Consider the following 18,567-nt stretch of genomic DNA (forward strand, 5'->3'; position numbering starts at 1 on the left):
ATATATACACACACACACACACGCACGCACGCACACACACACACACACACACACACTGGCAAAAAAAAAAATGGCAAAATCTCTTCTTTGTGGGTCTGGCCATAAGACTTCATCTTACTTCTTCACCTGCTCCTCCTCCTCATGCCTCTTAATCTATTGGCTTGTGCCTCTGCACCTCAGCACTTTTCCATTAATATTTATTGTGGTAAATTCTGGTAAATAATTTTAATTCTAAAATGATTTTAAATTATTAATTACGCCTTTATAACGCCATTTGTAAAATTTTATAGTGTCCTTTGTGCAGTGATGAAAAGCAGTGATGAATAAAAAAATAATATCCTGTGTTTGTGTGTTTGGTGGGTGGGTAGCTGGGGAGGCATGCATGTCAATTTCAGTTTGGACCAAGCAGCGGAAAATATTGCTTTTCATATTACCACCATTTGCTTGGTGAACAAGTGGTGTGATAAATGACTCAGTGGCTTTCACTTGAGGAGGTTTTTTTTTTTCTAGTTCTCATCAGGCTGCTGCCTCTCAGGCTGACGGACTGACTGATAGTTTCCAAGCTGTGGTTCTGCCGGGAGCAGGATGCGGACCAAACCACTTTGAGGCTTTCATAACTTTTTAACACTTAAAAACACACTATTTTACATTTATAATTAGCACTGCTTGCAATGTGCTTTCATTGAATATTACTATATTATTCAAAATGATTTATTAGTGTTAACAGTGTTTTTTTTCCCCCCAAATGTGGGTCTTGTCCCCCTCGACCCCCCGGGATTTCCGCCTATGTAACCGGCGTAGGCCTACTTGAGTGACAATTACTGGTGATAATTTCAGATGGAAGATGAAAGCAGTTTTTTTTTTTTTCCAGCGCTCGTTTTTTTTAACCTCGTGTTAAATATATATATATATATATATATATATATATTTTTTTTTTTTTTTTTTTTTTTCAGCTCTGATCAAAATAATTCAGTGTTTGCTATAGAGGACGCTCTGGGATCCAGAGAGGCCACTCATCTCTGAGAGAAGTCCTGCACCCTGGACCAGCTGCCCTCCACTGGCTTTTGGCCCCTCGACCACCAGCACACTCTGAGACCCTGAAAGACTTCCTCGCTGCAGAGTGCCTCCCTGCACAAGGCGGGCCTGGCTACCCTGCAGCACCTGTGTGGATCCCACCGGGACTTTGCCCTCCACCACCATCATGGCCTGGGAGCCAGACAGGTTGCCAGTGTGGATCAGGTTGGTGCCAAGCCCCTCCACATGTACTCCCTGCCCCACAGCCCCACCTCTCTCTACAAGCACCATGCTCTGGCCCTGAACTGGTGTGCCGGACATCACTGTCTGCCCCTGTAACACCATGCCTGGGGCGGCCGCCGTCTGGGCGCCGTTAACCACGATCATGCCCTGCAGGTTGGTGGCCGGAGTCTCAGCCAGCAGCATCGTGTTCTGAAGCTGTGGTTGAACGATGTAGTTTACAGGCTGCAGGACGGGGGTGGTGGTGTAGTAGACAGGCTGCTGCTGCAGCAGAACCGTCTGGCCTTGGTTTGTCATCCCTTCCCTCACTTTGATTGCTCCTTCCTTCACTTCCTTCACTGTGGCCACGTTTTCCCTCACCATGTGAGTACGCTCTAAAGACTCCTTCAGCACGGTCCGCTCGGGTGGTGGGAGAGTGACTTTGGGCTGCGGTGGTGGTTGTGGGGGCTGCTGCTGGGCAGACATCACACTTGATACTGAGGTCACAGTGTTGATGGTGGGCATGGGTGGCAGGTTGATCTCTTTCTTCCGCTCAATTTGGATTTCCTTGCCACTGCACACTTCAGCCAGGGTCTTGAACTTTGGTCCCAGGTCATCGAGGAACTGGAGGTCGTTGTCCGTCTCCAGAAGGCTGCAGCAGCCAACTGAGCTGGCACAGGAGCCCTGGCCCTCGTAGTCGCACACCAACAGACTGTCCTTCGTCACTTGGTTGTCCGCTGCACAGCTTGCCTTCTGCAGAGACAAAACCAAAGGAAACCACACAAATGTCACATCACCTCAAACATGAACAAGGAAAGTGCTTTGTTCTTTGAGTGGACAAAGTCTGTTTCTTTTGCTTTTTTATCTGTATTCCGACATAGTAATTCTGTCATCAGCATTATTTAAGAAAATCAGCACATTCTATTAAGTCTGTCCAGCTGTGTCTACTTTTTCCAATTTTATGTATTTAACATTCAAAGACAAATGCAGCTTTTAAAAGATGTTCATTTGTACACTTCCTTCACTCTTCACATCGCAGGACAAGGCTTTACTTTTCATCCTATTTATAAAGGAAAAATTGTGACTTGAATTTAGGAGTAGAAATTCCTAGGGGTGGAGCAATGAGCTGATTCCTCACCTGAGAGTAGTATTCTTCCAAGAAGTGGTGTGGTAGAGCAATGCCATCATACACTCCTCCTGCCTCTCTGCGCTCAAACTCTGAGTAGAGGCCGCTGCCCTGCCCGCCCTGGCCCATCATCCCCCCCTGGCCCATCATCCCTGCCTGGCCCATCATGTCTGCCTGGACCATCATCCCCCATGCTCCTTCCTTGTTGCCACCTGTGAAACCATGTTGGTTGAATGCCCCTTCCATGGAAGATATCTGGAAACCCCCAGCCCCAACCGGAACTGCCATTGTGCCGCTGTTGTTAGCCACCATGCCCACTTCGACCATCTCACCATCCACCTGTGCTGGCATGTTTAGTAGTGGCACCTCCTGTCATAGACCAGGGGTCAAAATATTAGAACAGGTGACCTTACACACAGAAGCATTCATTTTCAGCTGATATATTGTGATACAACTGATGTTAAGGTAATCTTGGAGGTTCGTTTGTAACATGCGACTTAGTCACCTCAAATGAAAGCCCTTCAAACCAACATCTGCTTTCTGGCCACCAGTATCTGGTTGCTCAACAAACACAGTGTTGCTCTAATGACGTGATTTTGTAGAAGTTACTGTTAGTTGTTTCTAGCAGGTGTATTTGTTTTGCTATGTTTGCTTATCTATCCTGCTGACTAGTAAGATAGCTAAAAAGCCATGCACTTATCATTTTGTCAGTTTATTAACTGAGCTGACTTTAAAACATTGAGACACAGACTAAAGAGAAGCTAGAGGGCCTCCATGATGGTGTCAGTTCTTAAAAGAAGTATTCACAAGCTCACAGCACTGAGTTTGTTTTTTTAATAAGGTACATGAAATACATTTAGCCTACCGTGTTCTCACCCTGGCCCTCGGTGTGGTAGGCAATGAGATGTGATTTGGCGTCAAAGGGCATCTCAGTAAAGTTGCCTGCCAGCCCACCAGCCCCACCACATTTACAGAAGAGCAGCAGCAGAGGAATGACTGTGCACAGAAAAACAAAACATTTCAGTCCAACTTGCACCCACTGGTGTGTCTTATTATTTATGTATTTATGGTTTATTTGATCAGGGGACTGTACATGGACAGACTGAAAACAGCTATCCAATGCATTACAGAGTTTTGGCATTACTGATGCATTTTACTCACAGCCCAACTTCATGTCACAAAACAGACATGAGCTGGAAAGATGCAGAACCACACATAAAAGCACAAAGATACACATATACAGTTGTCCCTCGCTATAACGCGGTTCACCTTTCGCGGCCTCGCAGTTTCGTGGATTTTTTTTAGTGCAATTTTGCATGTTTTTTTTTTTTACTGGACGTATTTTTCTACGAAGGTTTGAACTTTGAGAGAGTTTAAACAAGAGAGAAAAGTGAGAAAATGTTAATGCCTGTCTGAGAAAAGTGTATAAAGTGTGTAGTGAGGGGTTTTACAGCCTTAAAACATCTAGAATAATTGTAAAAAATAAAGCTGACTACTTCGCGGATTTCGCCTATTGCGGGTTATTTTTAGAACGTAACTCCCGCGATTAACGAGGGACCACTGTACATACAATCGATAGCTCCATAACAATTAATGGGGGAGATGGTAAGTACCACAGCGGCAGAGGGGACTGAAGGGACGTGTGAGGTGCTTTGTGTGTGATGGCGATGTTGCTGAGGTCTGAGAGGCTGGAGGTGGGAGGACCAGTGGTTTCTGGGGCATTGTGTGTGATGTGGATGAGTTTGTTACTGTTGACAGTGGTTAAGATGGTGAAGCAGCAGGTGGGAGCAGTTGAGTATTATGGGCTGAAAGGTGCCTTTGTGGGAGAGTTTTCACTGGAAGCCTTCATCGATGCCTGTGGCGTGCTTGTCAAAACTAAGTTTATTTATCCATGGTGAGTCTGAGGTACGTGTTAATGATGTGTGTGTGGGGTTGTGGTCTTTGTGATGTGGTCTGGGGAGTAGAGGGTGCAAAGGAAAGGGTATGTGTACTTAAATTAAGGGTAAGTGGCTTGTTCCTACATTTCAGTCGGATTGTCATTCACAGTTTACCACAAAATCACAGACGCTCGAGTGTGTTTTCACTGGAATAATCTACCACCACACCAACCACCTGACACCAGCAACCAGGAGGACAACAGGGATATCTGACTTGCTTACTGGGGCCTGATTTATTATAGCAGACCTCATCTTTGGGCCTGCAAATTTCCAAACTGCCTTTCTAATCAAAAACATGGAAAAGATGAGTGTTGGACCAGCTACTTCAGGCATTTAATAACAACAATATTTTTGAGAAGTTTCAATCTGGTTTCCCCAAACTACATAGCACAGAAACTGCCCTTCTTTGCTTGACCTCAGTGCAGCTTTTGATACCATCAACCACTCTGTCCTTACAGACAGACTACAACAGTGGGTGGATCTGCCCTGGACTGGTTTTCGTCACATCTAGTCAACAGGAGATTTTTTGTTTTCTGTTGGTGAATTTACTTCATGCACTGCTCAGACCAAACATAGAATACCACAAAGATCAACTTTGAGACCTATTTTGTTAACGCTGTACATGTTAGCCTCGGGACAGATAATTTATCACCACAGCATCTCCTTCCACAGCTACATGGATGATAAACAGCTACACCTGTCATTTAAACCCTCAGACACTAGCAAATTAGATATTTGATATAAACATCTGAATGTCTCAAAAGGTCTCAACATTGCCCCTGAACATCTCATCTGACAACACATTCAACCACTCCTTGACCCCCTCACTCCCAACATAAAGTCAGCTCCAGGACCATCACTTGAGCCTGGAGCAGCATGTACAAAAAGTAGTCTGGTTGTGTTTTTATCAACAGAGGAATATTTCCAAAATTAGATCAGTTCTGTCCTACAGCAACACACAGAAAATCATACATGCCCTTATATCCTCCCGCCTCGATGACTGTAATGCCTTGTTAGCTTGCCTGAATATTTGGGTAAAGGGCAGCTCCAATTAGTTCAATATTCAGCAGCCAGAAAACAAAGTGATTCTCACACATCACACCAATCCTGGCCTCACCGCACTGGCTTGCAGTTTCTTTCAGAATTCATTCTAAAGTGCTTTTAATCACATACAAGGCTCTGAATGATCTGGTATATAACTGAACTCATACACAGGGCCCTCAGGTCTGCCGGTCTGGCTCTTCTAACTCTTCCAGAGTCCAGGTTAAAAACAAAGCTCTGGCTACTCGGCTCTGGAACAGCCTCCCGATGACAGGCAGACCAGCTGACTCTGTGGCCACTGGTAATTGCGCTATTGGCATCATTTCCTTATTTCCTTAGTCATTTCCTTATTTACTTAAGGGGGGGGGGTTCTCGGCCCCGGTATGACGGAGGAAGTTTTCCATTGGGTGGCAGATCAGGCAGTTCAGTAGAATTCCCTGAAAAGCACCCTCTGTGTGTGTGTGCGTGTGTGTGTGTGTGTGTGTGTGTGTGCATGTATATGTGCATGTGTGTGTGTGTGTGTGTTCACATGTGTTTGGTTTGGGGCATGTGCGAGGTGGGGAGGTATGTGTGAGTGTGTGTGTATGTATTTGTGTGTTTGAAGCATGGTTTACTCAATGGGTAGCTTTATGTGGTATAACTGCCCAGTCAGAAAAAGAAACCACTGATTAACAGCTTCTGGTGTTTGCTGCCACCTGCTGGCCTGGCCAAAAATCACATCTAGAAAAATATTTTCAGATGCTCTCTTAAACAAAATACTGTGGAGAATTTTGTTGAAAAAATAATTTGACAAACATACACATACATAGATTAGTTGGATAAGAAAAGATATTACACAAAGCTCTTGCAGACAGATCAGCATCTGTGGTGTTAGGAAACGCTTTGAGCGTGATCTTTATATCTGGAAAGAAATGTGAGCTGTTTATTGCCTGTTTGGGGTCTAAGTGTTGAACAGGACTCAGTTTGCTGTTTTAGTCATTTGATCGTGTGGGTCATCAACAGGATGAAGGTCACATCATACTCACGTAGCAGCATCAGCAGGCCCAGGAAGATCAGTCCGACGGCTGAAGCTCCTATCTCTGCTCCCCGGGGGGAACCAAGAGCATCTCGAGACCCGCAGACCTTCCCATCCACGCAGGTACAAACTTCCACCTTGATCCTCTGCAGGTCTGGACAGGCGAGTCCCTGCTGGTCCCTCACCTCCACTGCCACCTCATAGGAACCGGGCCACATGTCGTCCTGGGCCCTCAAGATGGCCGAGGTTTCTGCCGGCAACAACACAGACACATGATTCTCGGCTGGGTCATCCTCTAACATCTAACACCCTACAGAGATTTTCCTGATGTCCTGGGTCAGAGCCCAATTCAGAAGTAGAAACTAACAGTAGAGTTGCTCAGGTACCTTACCTCAGCACAATTTCACAGCACTGGTACTTAATCTGCATATTCTTTCTAGTGAGAAGTTACAGCAGCCACATTAAAATACCTCTTACAAGTTAAAGCACAAATAATTTAACGCTCTGAAAGGAGACATTCTTCACAATGGCTACTTTTACTTTTCTTTCTTAACTACAATTTAGTTGTAATACTTCTTTACTCATGTAACATTTGAGTTGTGGTATTTGTCTGATGACTCATTGGCGAGAGACTCGTGGCTCAAATAATAAAAGAGAATAAAAAGCCAAACTCCCATCTCCACACAGTATTGTGTGCCCTGTCCCACTGGTGAATGGTGGCCATCTTTCTCCCTTGTCTTCTTCTCTAACTATAAACTATAGAATATAGAGATATGAATAAGGGAAATCTACAAATGTAAAGTTAAAGAAAAAGTGTTGAGTTGTTTTACGTTTTTTCTTCCTTCTCTTGTTTTTCTTTTCTTCCTTTCCCACACAGTCATCTGCCATATAAACTCATCCTTCACACTTCACACTGTCCATGTATAGAGAATTCAACACAGACTTTCATAGACGTTGTTCTATTTAAAGTAGAAGTATTCTCCTCACCATTAAGACCCTCCACCTTCCATTTGCCCTTGGTCTCCTCTGGGATGACAGTGAAGGTGAAGGGAGCCCCGTTAGGGAATGCATCTTCATCCACAGCGGTCACGGTGACGGCGTCGGCAGTGGTGCACATCGACTGGACGTGACTGGTCAGTTTGGGGCACTGGTCATTAAAGTCCTCCACCTGGATGGCTATGGTGCCGGTGGCTGTTTTAGAGGGCATGTCTGCACACAGAGATACAGAAGGGAGGCCAGGTCAGGCCCGTCATGACGTTTTTTAGGACATTGTCCCACTGGTCAGCTTAGTGCTGAGACACCAACATCATCCGGAAGTCTCTGGTGCTCAGTGCTAACACTTCAGCAAACATTGTGTACCAGGTTCCAGGCTGTCATACCACATCTTAAATAATGAGCTAAGCCTCTTGTAGGACATATATTTATACATAAAAAATAAGCAGAAAATTAGTGTACTATTGTAAATCTGCAGGAACTACTTTCTTTGCTTTCTTGCGGGCTGTGTACAGCTTAAAATCCTTCCACAGCACATGAGTACATGGCTGCTCATCTGAAATAGTTCCAAACATAAACTGTGGCAACATCTACGACCTGACTTGATGATGTTTAACACTGAAAATTCATGAATCAGGTCATATAAATAAAACCATTAAAAACTGTTCATGGATGCTGCTGATGCTTGTGGTCCACTGTCACTTAAAATAGTGCAGCCTGTGCTACACACAGAGCACAGAGCCTCGTATCAGTGTTTTCTTTAAGCTTTGCTGCCCTCTGCTGTTGACAGTGTGTACTCATCACTGCCATGAGAGTAATCTTCTCAGGAATTTGCCACAGTGGTAATTCGATTGTAGATAGCATTTTGTCGAAAATAATGATTGATGTCAAACTAATTATAGGCCAAAATGTAAGTTGTCAAAATTATAAGAGTCAAAATGTAGCAGCTTTAGGCTTATGATCAATGTTAATATGAAGCCCTGGTAATGCAGCTCAAGGGATTCAAATGTAGAGTAAAGTGTTTACCTTCTGATATGCACAGTACTTGAGCAAAATATGTCCCATTGACCAGCTGTGGAGACTCTCTGTCAGGCAGCTTGTTGAGTCTGATCTCAGCTGTCTTTGGGTCGATGGACAGCCAGTTGCCAGGATCTGAGCCCTTGACATACCTGCAGCAGAAACTGTGTCAACCTGGTGACGTGTTGAAAAATATCTGTTTAACGGTTTTATTTATCTGTGTGGGTGTGTATCTGCGCTTTCACTGACCTGACGTTCTCAGCTGGTTTCCCAGTATCTTCATCTATGGCTGAGTAACGAGCAATGACCTGTTTAATGTTGACAGTGTCGCCTCCCTCTGGGATGGGAATGGCTTTGACCTTGGGACTGAAACGTGGGCCCTCAGGCTGGTTCTTCACCTTGATTTTGATGGAATATGTTCCTCCTCCACCGCCAGCTCCTCCAACTCCTCCACCTCCACCTCCAGCTTCTCCAGCTCCAGCTCCTCCATATCCTCCACCTCCGGCTCCAGCTCCTCCATATCCTCCAGCTCCTCCAACTCCTCCACCTCCAGCTCCGGCTCCTCCAATTCCTCCACCTCCACCTCCTCCATATCCTCCAGCTCCAGCTCCTCCAGCTCCAGCTCCTCCAGCTCCTCCATATCCTCCAGCTCCAGCTCCTCCAGCTCCAGCTCCTCCACCCATATTTACATTGGTTATTGCACCATATGGTGAAGCTTTGTTCTTTACAGCCAGCTGTAGATCAAGATCCTTCACATCCTCATAATTCACAGCCTGGAGAACGTAAACAGAGCATCAGTAAACAAGTGTAGAAGTTGCTCAGTGTTGGTTTCAAGCTCACCATCTTCTCTTGTCTGTGAACCAGGTGTATCTGCAAAAATTCCCTGTTAATTCCGTACAGCTGGACTAATCTGATCACTCAAACAGCAAAAAAAAACTTAAAAACTGGAAAATAGGCTCAGTTATTTCTCTCTTTTTGTTTCTCTGCTTCTCGAAGCAGATATAGAGACATTTGAACTCTGATTTGGTTAATTGACAGCCAATCATGATGACAGACAATGTAAACCAAACTCAGTACACAAACGTGAGCCTCTGTAAGTTGCTCCCTTAAAAGAGATAACTATTTTAGGGCATTCATTATGTGAACATTACATTCCTTCAGCACAGATTAGCTCATGTGCCAGATATATTCATGAGCTTGTCTATGAAAAGGTTGGCTAACAATTAATTTTGGGCAAAACAACTTTGGTTAAAGTTTGGGCAAATAAAACAACTTGGACAAGTTTAGTCTTAAGGTTTTGGTCATAGTTAAAAAAAAAAAAAAAAAAAGAAAGAAAAGAAAAGCAGAGCTGCTTCATTCAGAGCACTGAACTTCCTCTCATGAGCTATGAACTGAACTCAAGTCTTCTAAGTTGACAGATGATGCATCTGCCCATCCATTTTCCATTTTCTGATCTTTCTGTCATGGCAGGGAAACAGATTTCTCTCACTTTTCATATTTCTGGAGCATGCAAATTGTATTTTTAGCCACTGTGCCAGACCAAGACAGATAAAATCTCACAAATGCTCCCTGGTTTCTGTTCCTGCAGTACCTTGTCCAGCATCAGGATGCCCTCGTTGGTCTTCGGGTCTGTCTTGATGCTGAAGTAGCCGGCCTCATTGCCGCCGATGATGTCGAACACAGCTTCCCAGTTTTCTGTGTGCTCCAAGTCCAAGTCCACCGCTTTGATTCTCATCACCTCCACGCCCTCTGTGTTCTCCTCAATACTGCCCTCGTACTGCAGGGAAAACAGGTTGTGAGCTCCTGACACTGTCACAGTTCTTGTACAGAACATAACAAAAATCACAATCTCACAACAAAACCTTTCCAGTGATTCAAACTTTGGACTCTCAACCACTCGACTCAAAGAGTGGTCATCAGTTCTCTGTGGCTAAACGTAACTTAAAAAACTAAGTGGTTTCTCAGACCATATGCAAATGTTGGCAGGGTTGTATTCCGCAGAAAACTCAGATAAAATCCATATTATATCAAATGTGGATTTGCCAGAGGAGGTGATGGTGCTACTCATGAGGTCAAAGCAGCTTGGAGTCAAAGTTATACCATGCTCCAGGCACTTGGCTTTCCTTTGTAAACTTATATTGTGTTTTTTATGTCTGTTTTTTAAACTTCAAGATCACATTATTTACTTATTTATGTTTTTGGAAAGCAGTGGCCGTGGCACTCTTAATTTAAGAGAAAATAATTCAAAGAAAATTCATGTTGTGGGCCTAGACTAATTTCTGAGAGAGGAAAGTGGATGTTAAGGTGGTAAAGACTGAGAAACCCTGCTTTCAACTCCATGATGAAGGCACAGGAGTTTTAATGTCTTTGCACTCTCCAGTTACCAGATTTGTGACATAATTTTAAAAAATTTAACAGCATTTGCTCATGAAACTTTACAACTCTGCAGTGAATCCATTTTATGCAGCAGATAGTCTGCTATATATGCATTACAGCAAAACAAACCCACGTGCTCTTTCTCCAGAGTGGGAGGGTTGTCGTTCACATCTTGGATGTTAATGGTGACTGTGGCTGTTTCAGAGTTTCCTCCTTCTTTGCCATTCAGGTCCTGACCTTTCACTACCAGAGTGTATGTGGCATGTTTCTGAAATACAACAAAAACACAAATTACTGTTCATCGTGAGACACAGGACAGAAACCTTTGAGAGGACACAACTTGTGAAAGGTAGAAAGGTAAATTCTGCATGCATGGTTACTTCACTGACACTGTGGCTGTGCGGCTGTCAGCTCACAAATCATGTGAAACATATCAGCGGTTTTATCCACAATGCAAATACACAATCCCATAATTTAAGCACCACACTCAGCTGCTCAGAGGAAAGTATTTATTGAAAGAAAAGAACTGGGGACCTACATTATTGCCTCATATGTTGACAATTCATAGACTGACCTGATTTTGGATTGTGGGAAATGGGAAAATCTGGCCTGACTTGATTCATGGAGAATGGTTTGCAAATTCACTTATCTAATTTGATTTTTTTTTTTTTTTCACAACAAAAGAAGACAAAGAAGAAGTTCTCCTACAAAGAGTGTAGATTGTTTTTCTTATTCCCTGTGGTGCCTCACCTTAAACAGGTTCTGTGAGGTCGCTCACCTTAACACATATTGTTATCGTGTGAGCACAGGCTCAATTTTGGTGCAGGCCTCTTGCTGCAAGTCATTCTCCCTCTATGTCCTTCTCTACTATCTCTGTACAATAATTGACAGAATCGAGTTGCATTACTTATCTGAGATATTTGACTTATCAACACATCCAAATATCTCTGACGTTCTGACTCATCGAAACACAAAATTCCTTTGTATGCCGATGATGAGCTTTTTCATCTACAAAATTAATACTAAGGGCTCATTGTCTCTACCATGTGGTAGCTGCACATTCAATGGGAGTAAATTGGTTTCACCTTTCTATCAGTCACTGGACAGGTTCAAATATTAAGCAATATGGGTCCCATGTCATCTTGATGAATTAGTTCAAAGGAACCTCGTTCCTGTACATGTTTTTTTTGTTTGTTTGTTTGTTTGTTGTGGTCTTGTTTTGTTGCTGGTTTTGTTTTGTGTATGCCAAGGTATGCCAGTATGCTTGCGATATAGAAGGTTTGTGTATTAGCCGTAGAAGACTGATCCACAAAATGAAAATGTATGTTAGACAGAGAGAGGGACTTCACAGTCAAGACAGCTGACAACTTTGATCAACTTGTGTTGCAACTTTCCAATTTGCATTCAGTTTGAGTGTTTCGGCTGTACAGTGTCTGGTTAAGCTATTTAATATCCAAATGCTTTTGTTTGCATGCCTCCCGGCCAGAAGGTGTGAAAGAAGGGGGAACACAGGAATTTCCATGAGAGCAGAGGCAGAACAAAAATAATAAAAGATAATAATTACTGTTTTCTCAAATAGTATCTTCAGAAAAAAACAAATTGTTTTTTCAGTAAAACAGCTTAACTTAATCCAACCTCCATACACACTGATGAGCTGACAGCCACTGCATGACTAAATCCATCTCTGGCCCAGTGTTTCAGTGGCTGCAGTCCGTACCTCTCTGTCCAGTGTGGACTGCGTCACATAGATGTTTCCGTCCCTGCTGATGTCGAACATGCCGCCTGGTGGATCCTGGCTCACGATGCTGTAGGCGATCTGAGAGTTTTCATTGCCTGGCTCGTCTGCATCGTACGCCGTGATCTTCATAACCAAAGTACCTGCAGGAAACCGTTTTCAGAGCTGTTTTAATAATAAACCCTACTATTGGTTATATGAGTATTTGTTTTTTTAAAATTTGTACTTTTGGGCAAACCTGTAATTTGAGTTATTCTTGGTTCTCAAATCTTCCAGAGAATTTGCATTTTTTCAGCATTCCTTTGGGCTCATGTGTTCTGATGTTGAATTTATTATTTTTGATGGGGTAAAGGTGTGCTGGTAATACTGACATTTCGGTCATCATGGTCCATAAAATACACTGGTAGTTCCCACAGACAGTTGCAGCACTGTTCCTTGACCAGAGAGGATTCATTTTTTGTCACAATTTACAGACTGAAGAATAAACTAGCAGGGCAATGATGTGCAACAAAGGTCTCAGGCCAGATTTTAATCCGGGACGTTGCAGTCACATAAAATGTGCCTTGCCCAAATGAGGTACCAGAGCTGAAACCTTTTCACAAAGCAAAGCTGTGACTGCTGCTCGTAAAAGAGGGAGTGAAGGATGTTATATGGTTTTTGCTACTAGGCAACACAAAGATGAAGATTTTACAAAACAGTATTAGACTGTAAGTGATCCTAACACCTAGGGTTAGGGTTAGGGTTAGGGTTACAGCATCTGTGCATCTCAGCAGCACCTCGCTACAGCTTGATGTGGTCTTCGCTGCTCGCTTCAAGTCAAAATGTGAACAAACCACACATTAAGTTAGAAACTCAAGACTCAATTTTGTGACTTTGATAACAGCAAAATGGATGAGTTGTAGTGGGACAGCTGAGCCGTCCATTAAAAGTAGAGATGAGACATTCATCAGCGCTTTGGGGAAAGACAAATCAATCGCAACGATCACAGTCACAACACTCTGGGAGTGTTCTGCTTTTTGCATAGTTGTAGCCAGAGGGTCTATTGTGAAGTAGAAGGCAGACTCAGGAGGCTTTGTTGAAAATCCCATAGGTGGACTTTTTTTTTTTTTCTTGTACAAATAATGAGCAGGTACATAAGTGACAGTGTGTTGAGTGGTGAATGGTGTTGTTGAGTCCACTTTGTCACAAGCTCACTCACTAGACCCGCTGTTAGGGCAAGATGTTGGTAGGTGCTCTCATGAAGAAGAAAAGGATGAGGAACCCACAGTTGTAGCATCTTGTTGATGATCTCTGGAGTACTAATGTCCATTTGAAGGCCTATTTTGCAGGGATGTTATGCGTGATGTAGCTAAAGCCGAGACCTGTTCAGCAGGAGAGTTCAGGTCAGCTCCCCAAAATGCAGCTGGTCCACAACAATAGACAAAACCAATTTACAGAAAATAACTGAAAAATAAAAGAAAATCGAAAAATAAAGGGGTTTAGAGGAGGTGACATTCTAGATTTAAAACCACAAAGCAGGGTTTCATTTACAGTTATTTTTACAGTTCTTTTTTTCAACTTTTTGGGGTGACCTTAGCTTACACTCGAAAGTTTCTGCTCGACCAACCTGCAGGGCTGAGTTCATTCACCTTCCCGGGTTCTATGATGCCAAACTGTGGAGCGTTGTCGTTCTCATCTACAACCTTGATCCGTATTGTAATGTCTTTGTCTGCTTTGGAGCCATCCTTGTATGTAGCAACACCTGACAGCTGAAACACCAGAAGATACAGTATAGAAGTTGTTATCATCACCATCACTATCCCCATCATCATCATCATCATCATCATCATCATCATCATCATACTGCTGGACTTGGTAGTGTAGTGGCAAGCTGAAGACACCAGATAACAATACAAAAGATTATAATATGACAAATGTCCCAAAATATTAACATAGTTCTGGAGGTTAATATGCCATGGTGGGTGTTGTTGTCTTCACTGTGACAAAGACTTCACAAACTTGACAGTCAAATTAATAGAAAGATAACGATGCATCATAAGAAATGCCAGATTTAGGGTTCAAACCCGCATGGGTCCCTATTGGCCGAATGTTATCACACCACTGAATGGACGTTATCAGCCGTAATCCCTACAGCATTGGTTTGGGTTAGTGGGTCCCTACGGCACATTCTCGTGCCTCAGAAGCTGTGAGCACCTGCTCCTATTATCAGTCTGTCTTAACCAGTCAAACAGGACCCTGGAGACGTACTCTTGGTGCTTTGATGTCTAATTGTTCCAGTCTCTGTACAACTTCAAGTCAGTTTCATTTGTCATTCTCAGTTCATGTTTCTTCATTCAGCAAGTCTCCACTCCATTTCCCTTTCCCTTACGTATATGACCTCAGCATTTTGTAAATAAAGCCTTATCCATTTTAGAGTATTTTGCTGTTTGTGCAACTGAGTCATAGTTTTAATAGCAGTGTTAGAAATTCATCAGTTATCCAAATGGTTATTATGCTTGCAAACTGATTCCTATACCAATAAAGATCCACCAGTCTGTCATGATAGAAAAATTGATGAGTAACTCAAGACGACTTTTCTTGCCTGATCAGCAAGAAAAGTCATCTCTCTTGCTTATTGTACATAGTCTTAGCAGAATTAAGTCATTGGGCAATTAATTAAGAGTATGAGTGATTCATCAGTGATTAATCACCTCTCTTTTATTAATTGAACAAGCATGTTAGTTCAAACACTGATGCCCTGTTGGGTCACAGGGTCACCCATGTTGCCATCCTCTCATGATCCCATCAGGATCTTTCATCTATCAGCGAGTGTGGGGATTTTTTAAGAAAATGTGGAGACTTTGTGGCTTCTTGAGAAACTATGTAGTGCATTTTAAATACACTGCAAGCCTGTGGCAAAAAAACAGCTGCTGGAGTTAGTAACTCCTATCAAGGAAAAAATGTCAGCAGCAACAACATAGCATAGAATAGAATAGAATTGAACAGATTAAGTGATACATCACACTTACATTGTACTGGTGGATTTCCTCCCGGTCTAATATCTCGGTCAGTCTCAATTCGCCAGTTCCAGCATTGACAATGAACCGGTTATAAGGAGGTTCATCTGCGCCTCTGCCTTTCAGGTAGTATTTCACATTTCCATTATGTTGAGAAGCATTTGTCTGGATCTATAACACAGAGAAAAATATTTTGTTGCAAACAGCATGGACTGACCAGGTTATTTAACTGTAGGTATAGCAGCAGTGAGAGGATCAACAAGGCAAATAACAAGACAGGGAAATGTGCAACAACATTATGCAAAGGAAGAAACATAACCAGAAACTGGCAGAAATGCAAACAAAACCAGCATTTTTCAATGTGATCGCAATAAAGGAAAGATAACAACCGGCTGTAAATTTTGAATTTCATCTTATGTTCAAGTTGTTGTGGTTTGTAAACACAACATTCAAACTTGGCTCTCCTCCCTGGCTAAGCTCACTGCCAGCAGTGAGTTTTTGTTTCCTAGGATGGCGATGAAATGAAACATAAAAAATTTCCATCACTCTTCATCCTCCTCCTCTCCCTCAGTACTCTCCAGCGGGTGAAATCTGAACCCGCATTCACTCCCCTTCCCTTTATTTTCCTTTTTTTTTTTTTTTTGGCATCCACAATTTTTGTAGCTTCCTATTAGATGTGGTGCTATTGATCTGGCACCGTGCTGTGCTGTGATTGGCTAGGAACGACACACCTGCTTCCCTGAGGCAAACATGCAGAAGAGTCCTGAGCTCAGCAAAACAAGAAAATCCAGGCAGAGGGCAGGGTCTCTACACACACACCAACACACACCAACAGACACTGCTAGTGGCTCAGAGCCATGATGCAGAGGATTAGTTTTGTATGATTTTTAGGGAAAATCCTTCTCATTCTGTCTTTAATGAATAACAATAATAATTAATGCTCATTGCTTGAACAACATTAATTAGATCATGTGGCTGAGGATTAGCCATTAACCCTAACCCTAGCTGAGGATATTCAATCTGGATTTTTAACATGAAGTGATTTTAGTAAAAGAAAGAAAAAAAAAAAAAACACCAGTGGCTTACCCGCCCTATTGTCTTGTGTCTGGTGTAGTCCTTGTTTTCAGTTAATTTAATTGCAGGGATCCATTCCCTTTTCTTTCTTACCAGACGAGCCGAGGAATTCGCCTCCACCACAGCAACAACAACCTGGAGTCATAATAAAAACACAGATCATTACTTTAACTGCTGTTTACTGGGATGAATCTGTCTGCATGTCACAAATGAAGCTGGACATCAGGGATGGGATGTGACCGTATGAAGAAAGAGATAAGTAAAGGCGCACGCTGGGAGGCACCTTAAAGGAGGACTCCACCGTTTTGGGCAAAATCCTATTTTTCCGACTCACCCAGACTGACACAAGACCCAGAGCCGCTGTGAGGTTGTTTTTTTCACTTTGGCGGAGTCCAGCTAATGGCTCAGCTGAAAATGGTGTAAGTCAGTCTGGGTCAGTCAGTAAAAAGGGATTTTACCCAAAACGTTGGAATATGCCTTTAAGGTGCATGGAAATCACCAAGGGTTTACCTCAATACCTCGCCTTTTAAAATTTTACAGTTTTCTAAAGTGTCTCTGTCCACATAATGACTTTAAAAATGATTTTTGTAATATTTTGTGCTTTTCTCATATAAGGTTTGCACTGAGTTTTAACCCTCATGGAGAGTTTAAGAGTTGCTTTCTTTGGTCTAACGTGTTTTTCCCCCATGAGGAACACATTTAAGAATAAGCTGGCATGGGTAAATACTGTGTGGTGTAAAATAAGGGGAACGTGTGACGCTTCAGACGAGTAACACAAGTCTGTCTGCCAGGAACTCATGTCCTTTTGTTTTTTTTTTTTCTGTCTCGCTGCTGAAACCATGAGAGTGAAACTTGTCTGTGTTTTGTCCAGCTGTCTTTAGCAGAAGTCGAAATTAGCAGCTGGTACAAGTTCAGAGGTTTTCTTTACCAAATGGTTGCCAAAACAACAACAACAACAACAAAAACAAAAACATGTTTGTGAGCAATGCCAGGTAGTTATCATGCAGAATTTAAAAATAATAATAAAACATTTAGAGCTCAATCTAAGATGTAACTTCTGGATTTCACTCTTTGAGGATGAGCGACATTTTATTTGTTGTTGAAAATCTGCAGAATGCTTCCAGAAAATTCTTGCGTGACAGACATGAAACTCTCTCCCTTTGGTAGATTTTTCACTCAAATAATTAATGAGTCAGTGCATCATTATTACCATGGCAACCAGGTATTTATTTAAAAAAAAAAAAAAAAAACAATATGAATGGCCTGTGTAGGGAAAACGAAACTAAACTAACTTTAGCACCACACTGGGCTGAAACAAATGTAAAATATAAATTCACTGTAAGTGCTGATGGGGGTTCTGGGAGATTTTTTAGTTTATTTTTTTTTTATTTTCACCCACAAATGAAGAGAAATATGATCCATAACAGCGGAGCTCAAAACTCCATGGAAGCAAAAGATGAAGCGAGGATTACAGAGAGTTATCCTCTCAGACCTCATTCTGACCACAAATAATAATAGCTATATATTTAAAAAAAAAAAAAAAAAAAAAAAAATTAAAACGACCAAACGTAACTCACCACCAACAGCGACAGCGACAGCAGCAACACGGGCGAAGAAACCCGATTCATGACAGGAGACGTTTTCCCGAAATCCGATAAAAAAAAAAATTAAACGAAACTAATTAGAGTCCGAGTGAAGCCGGTAAGAGATCCTGATCCAGTCTGAGCAGGAGAGGGCAGAGGAGGCGAATATGTAAGAGGACACCCACACACACACACACACACACACACACACACACACCCTCACTGCAGGGCAGGGAGGGGAGAGAGAGAGAGAGAGAGAGAGAGAGAGAGAGAGAGAGAGAGAGTGCAAAACCAAAACTAAAACCTAACCAAGGTGAGACAAATTTGTATCAACTCCAAAATCTGTTTGTATCTGTTTCAAATGATGTGTGATGAAAAATATATCAACCAGGGAAATTGTATTTATTTACTTATTCATGTATTATTAATAGTGAAAAAAAA

The 18,567-nt window shown here is 42.4% G+C and overlaps 1 protein-coding gene across 1 annotated transcript; it reads right to left on the bottom strand.

The window, feature by feature from the left end:
• Positions 1-969: 969 nt before the first annotated feature.
• LOC115357396 (desmoglein-2-like) lies at positions 970-18,236 on the bottom strand. Its single transcript, XM_030048792.1, has 15 exons — positions 18,121-18,236; positions 16,556-16,678; positions 15,482-15,640; positions 14,080-14,221; positions 12,454-12,616; positions 10,872-11,004; positions 9,954-10,139; positions 9,066-9,135; positions 8,612-8,972; positions 8,372-8,514; positions 7,340-7,561; positions 6,363-6,602; positions 3,225-3,355; positions 2,372-2,728; positions 970-1,986 (listed from the first exon to the last, which is right to left on the bottom strand). Exons 1-15 carry the CDS (start codon positions 18,169-18,171, stop codon positions 970-972), a joined length of 3,498 nt encoding a protein of 1,165 aa, XP_029904652.1. The 5' UTR covers positions 18,172-18,236.
• Between the last annotated feature and the right edge of the window lie 331 nt (positions 18,237-18,567).

This window comes from Myripristis murdjan, chromosome 4 (genome assembly GCF_902150065.1).
Source record: "Myripristis murdjan chromosome 4, fMyrMur1.1, whole genome shotgun sequence".
Classification (NCBI taxonomy): Eukaryota; Metazoa; Chordata; class Actinopteri; order Holocentriformes; family Holocentridae; genus Myripristis; species Myripristis murdjan.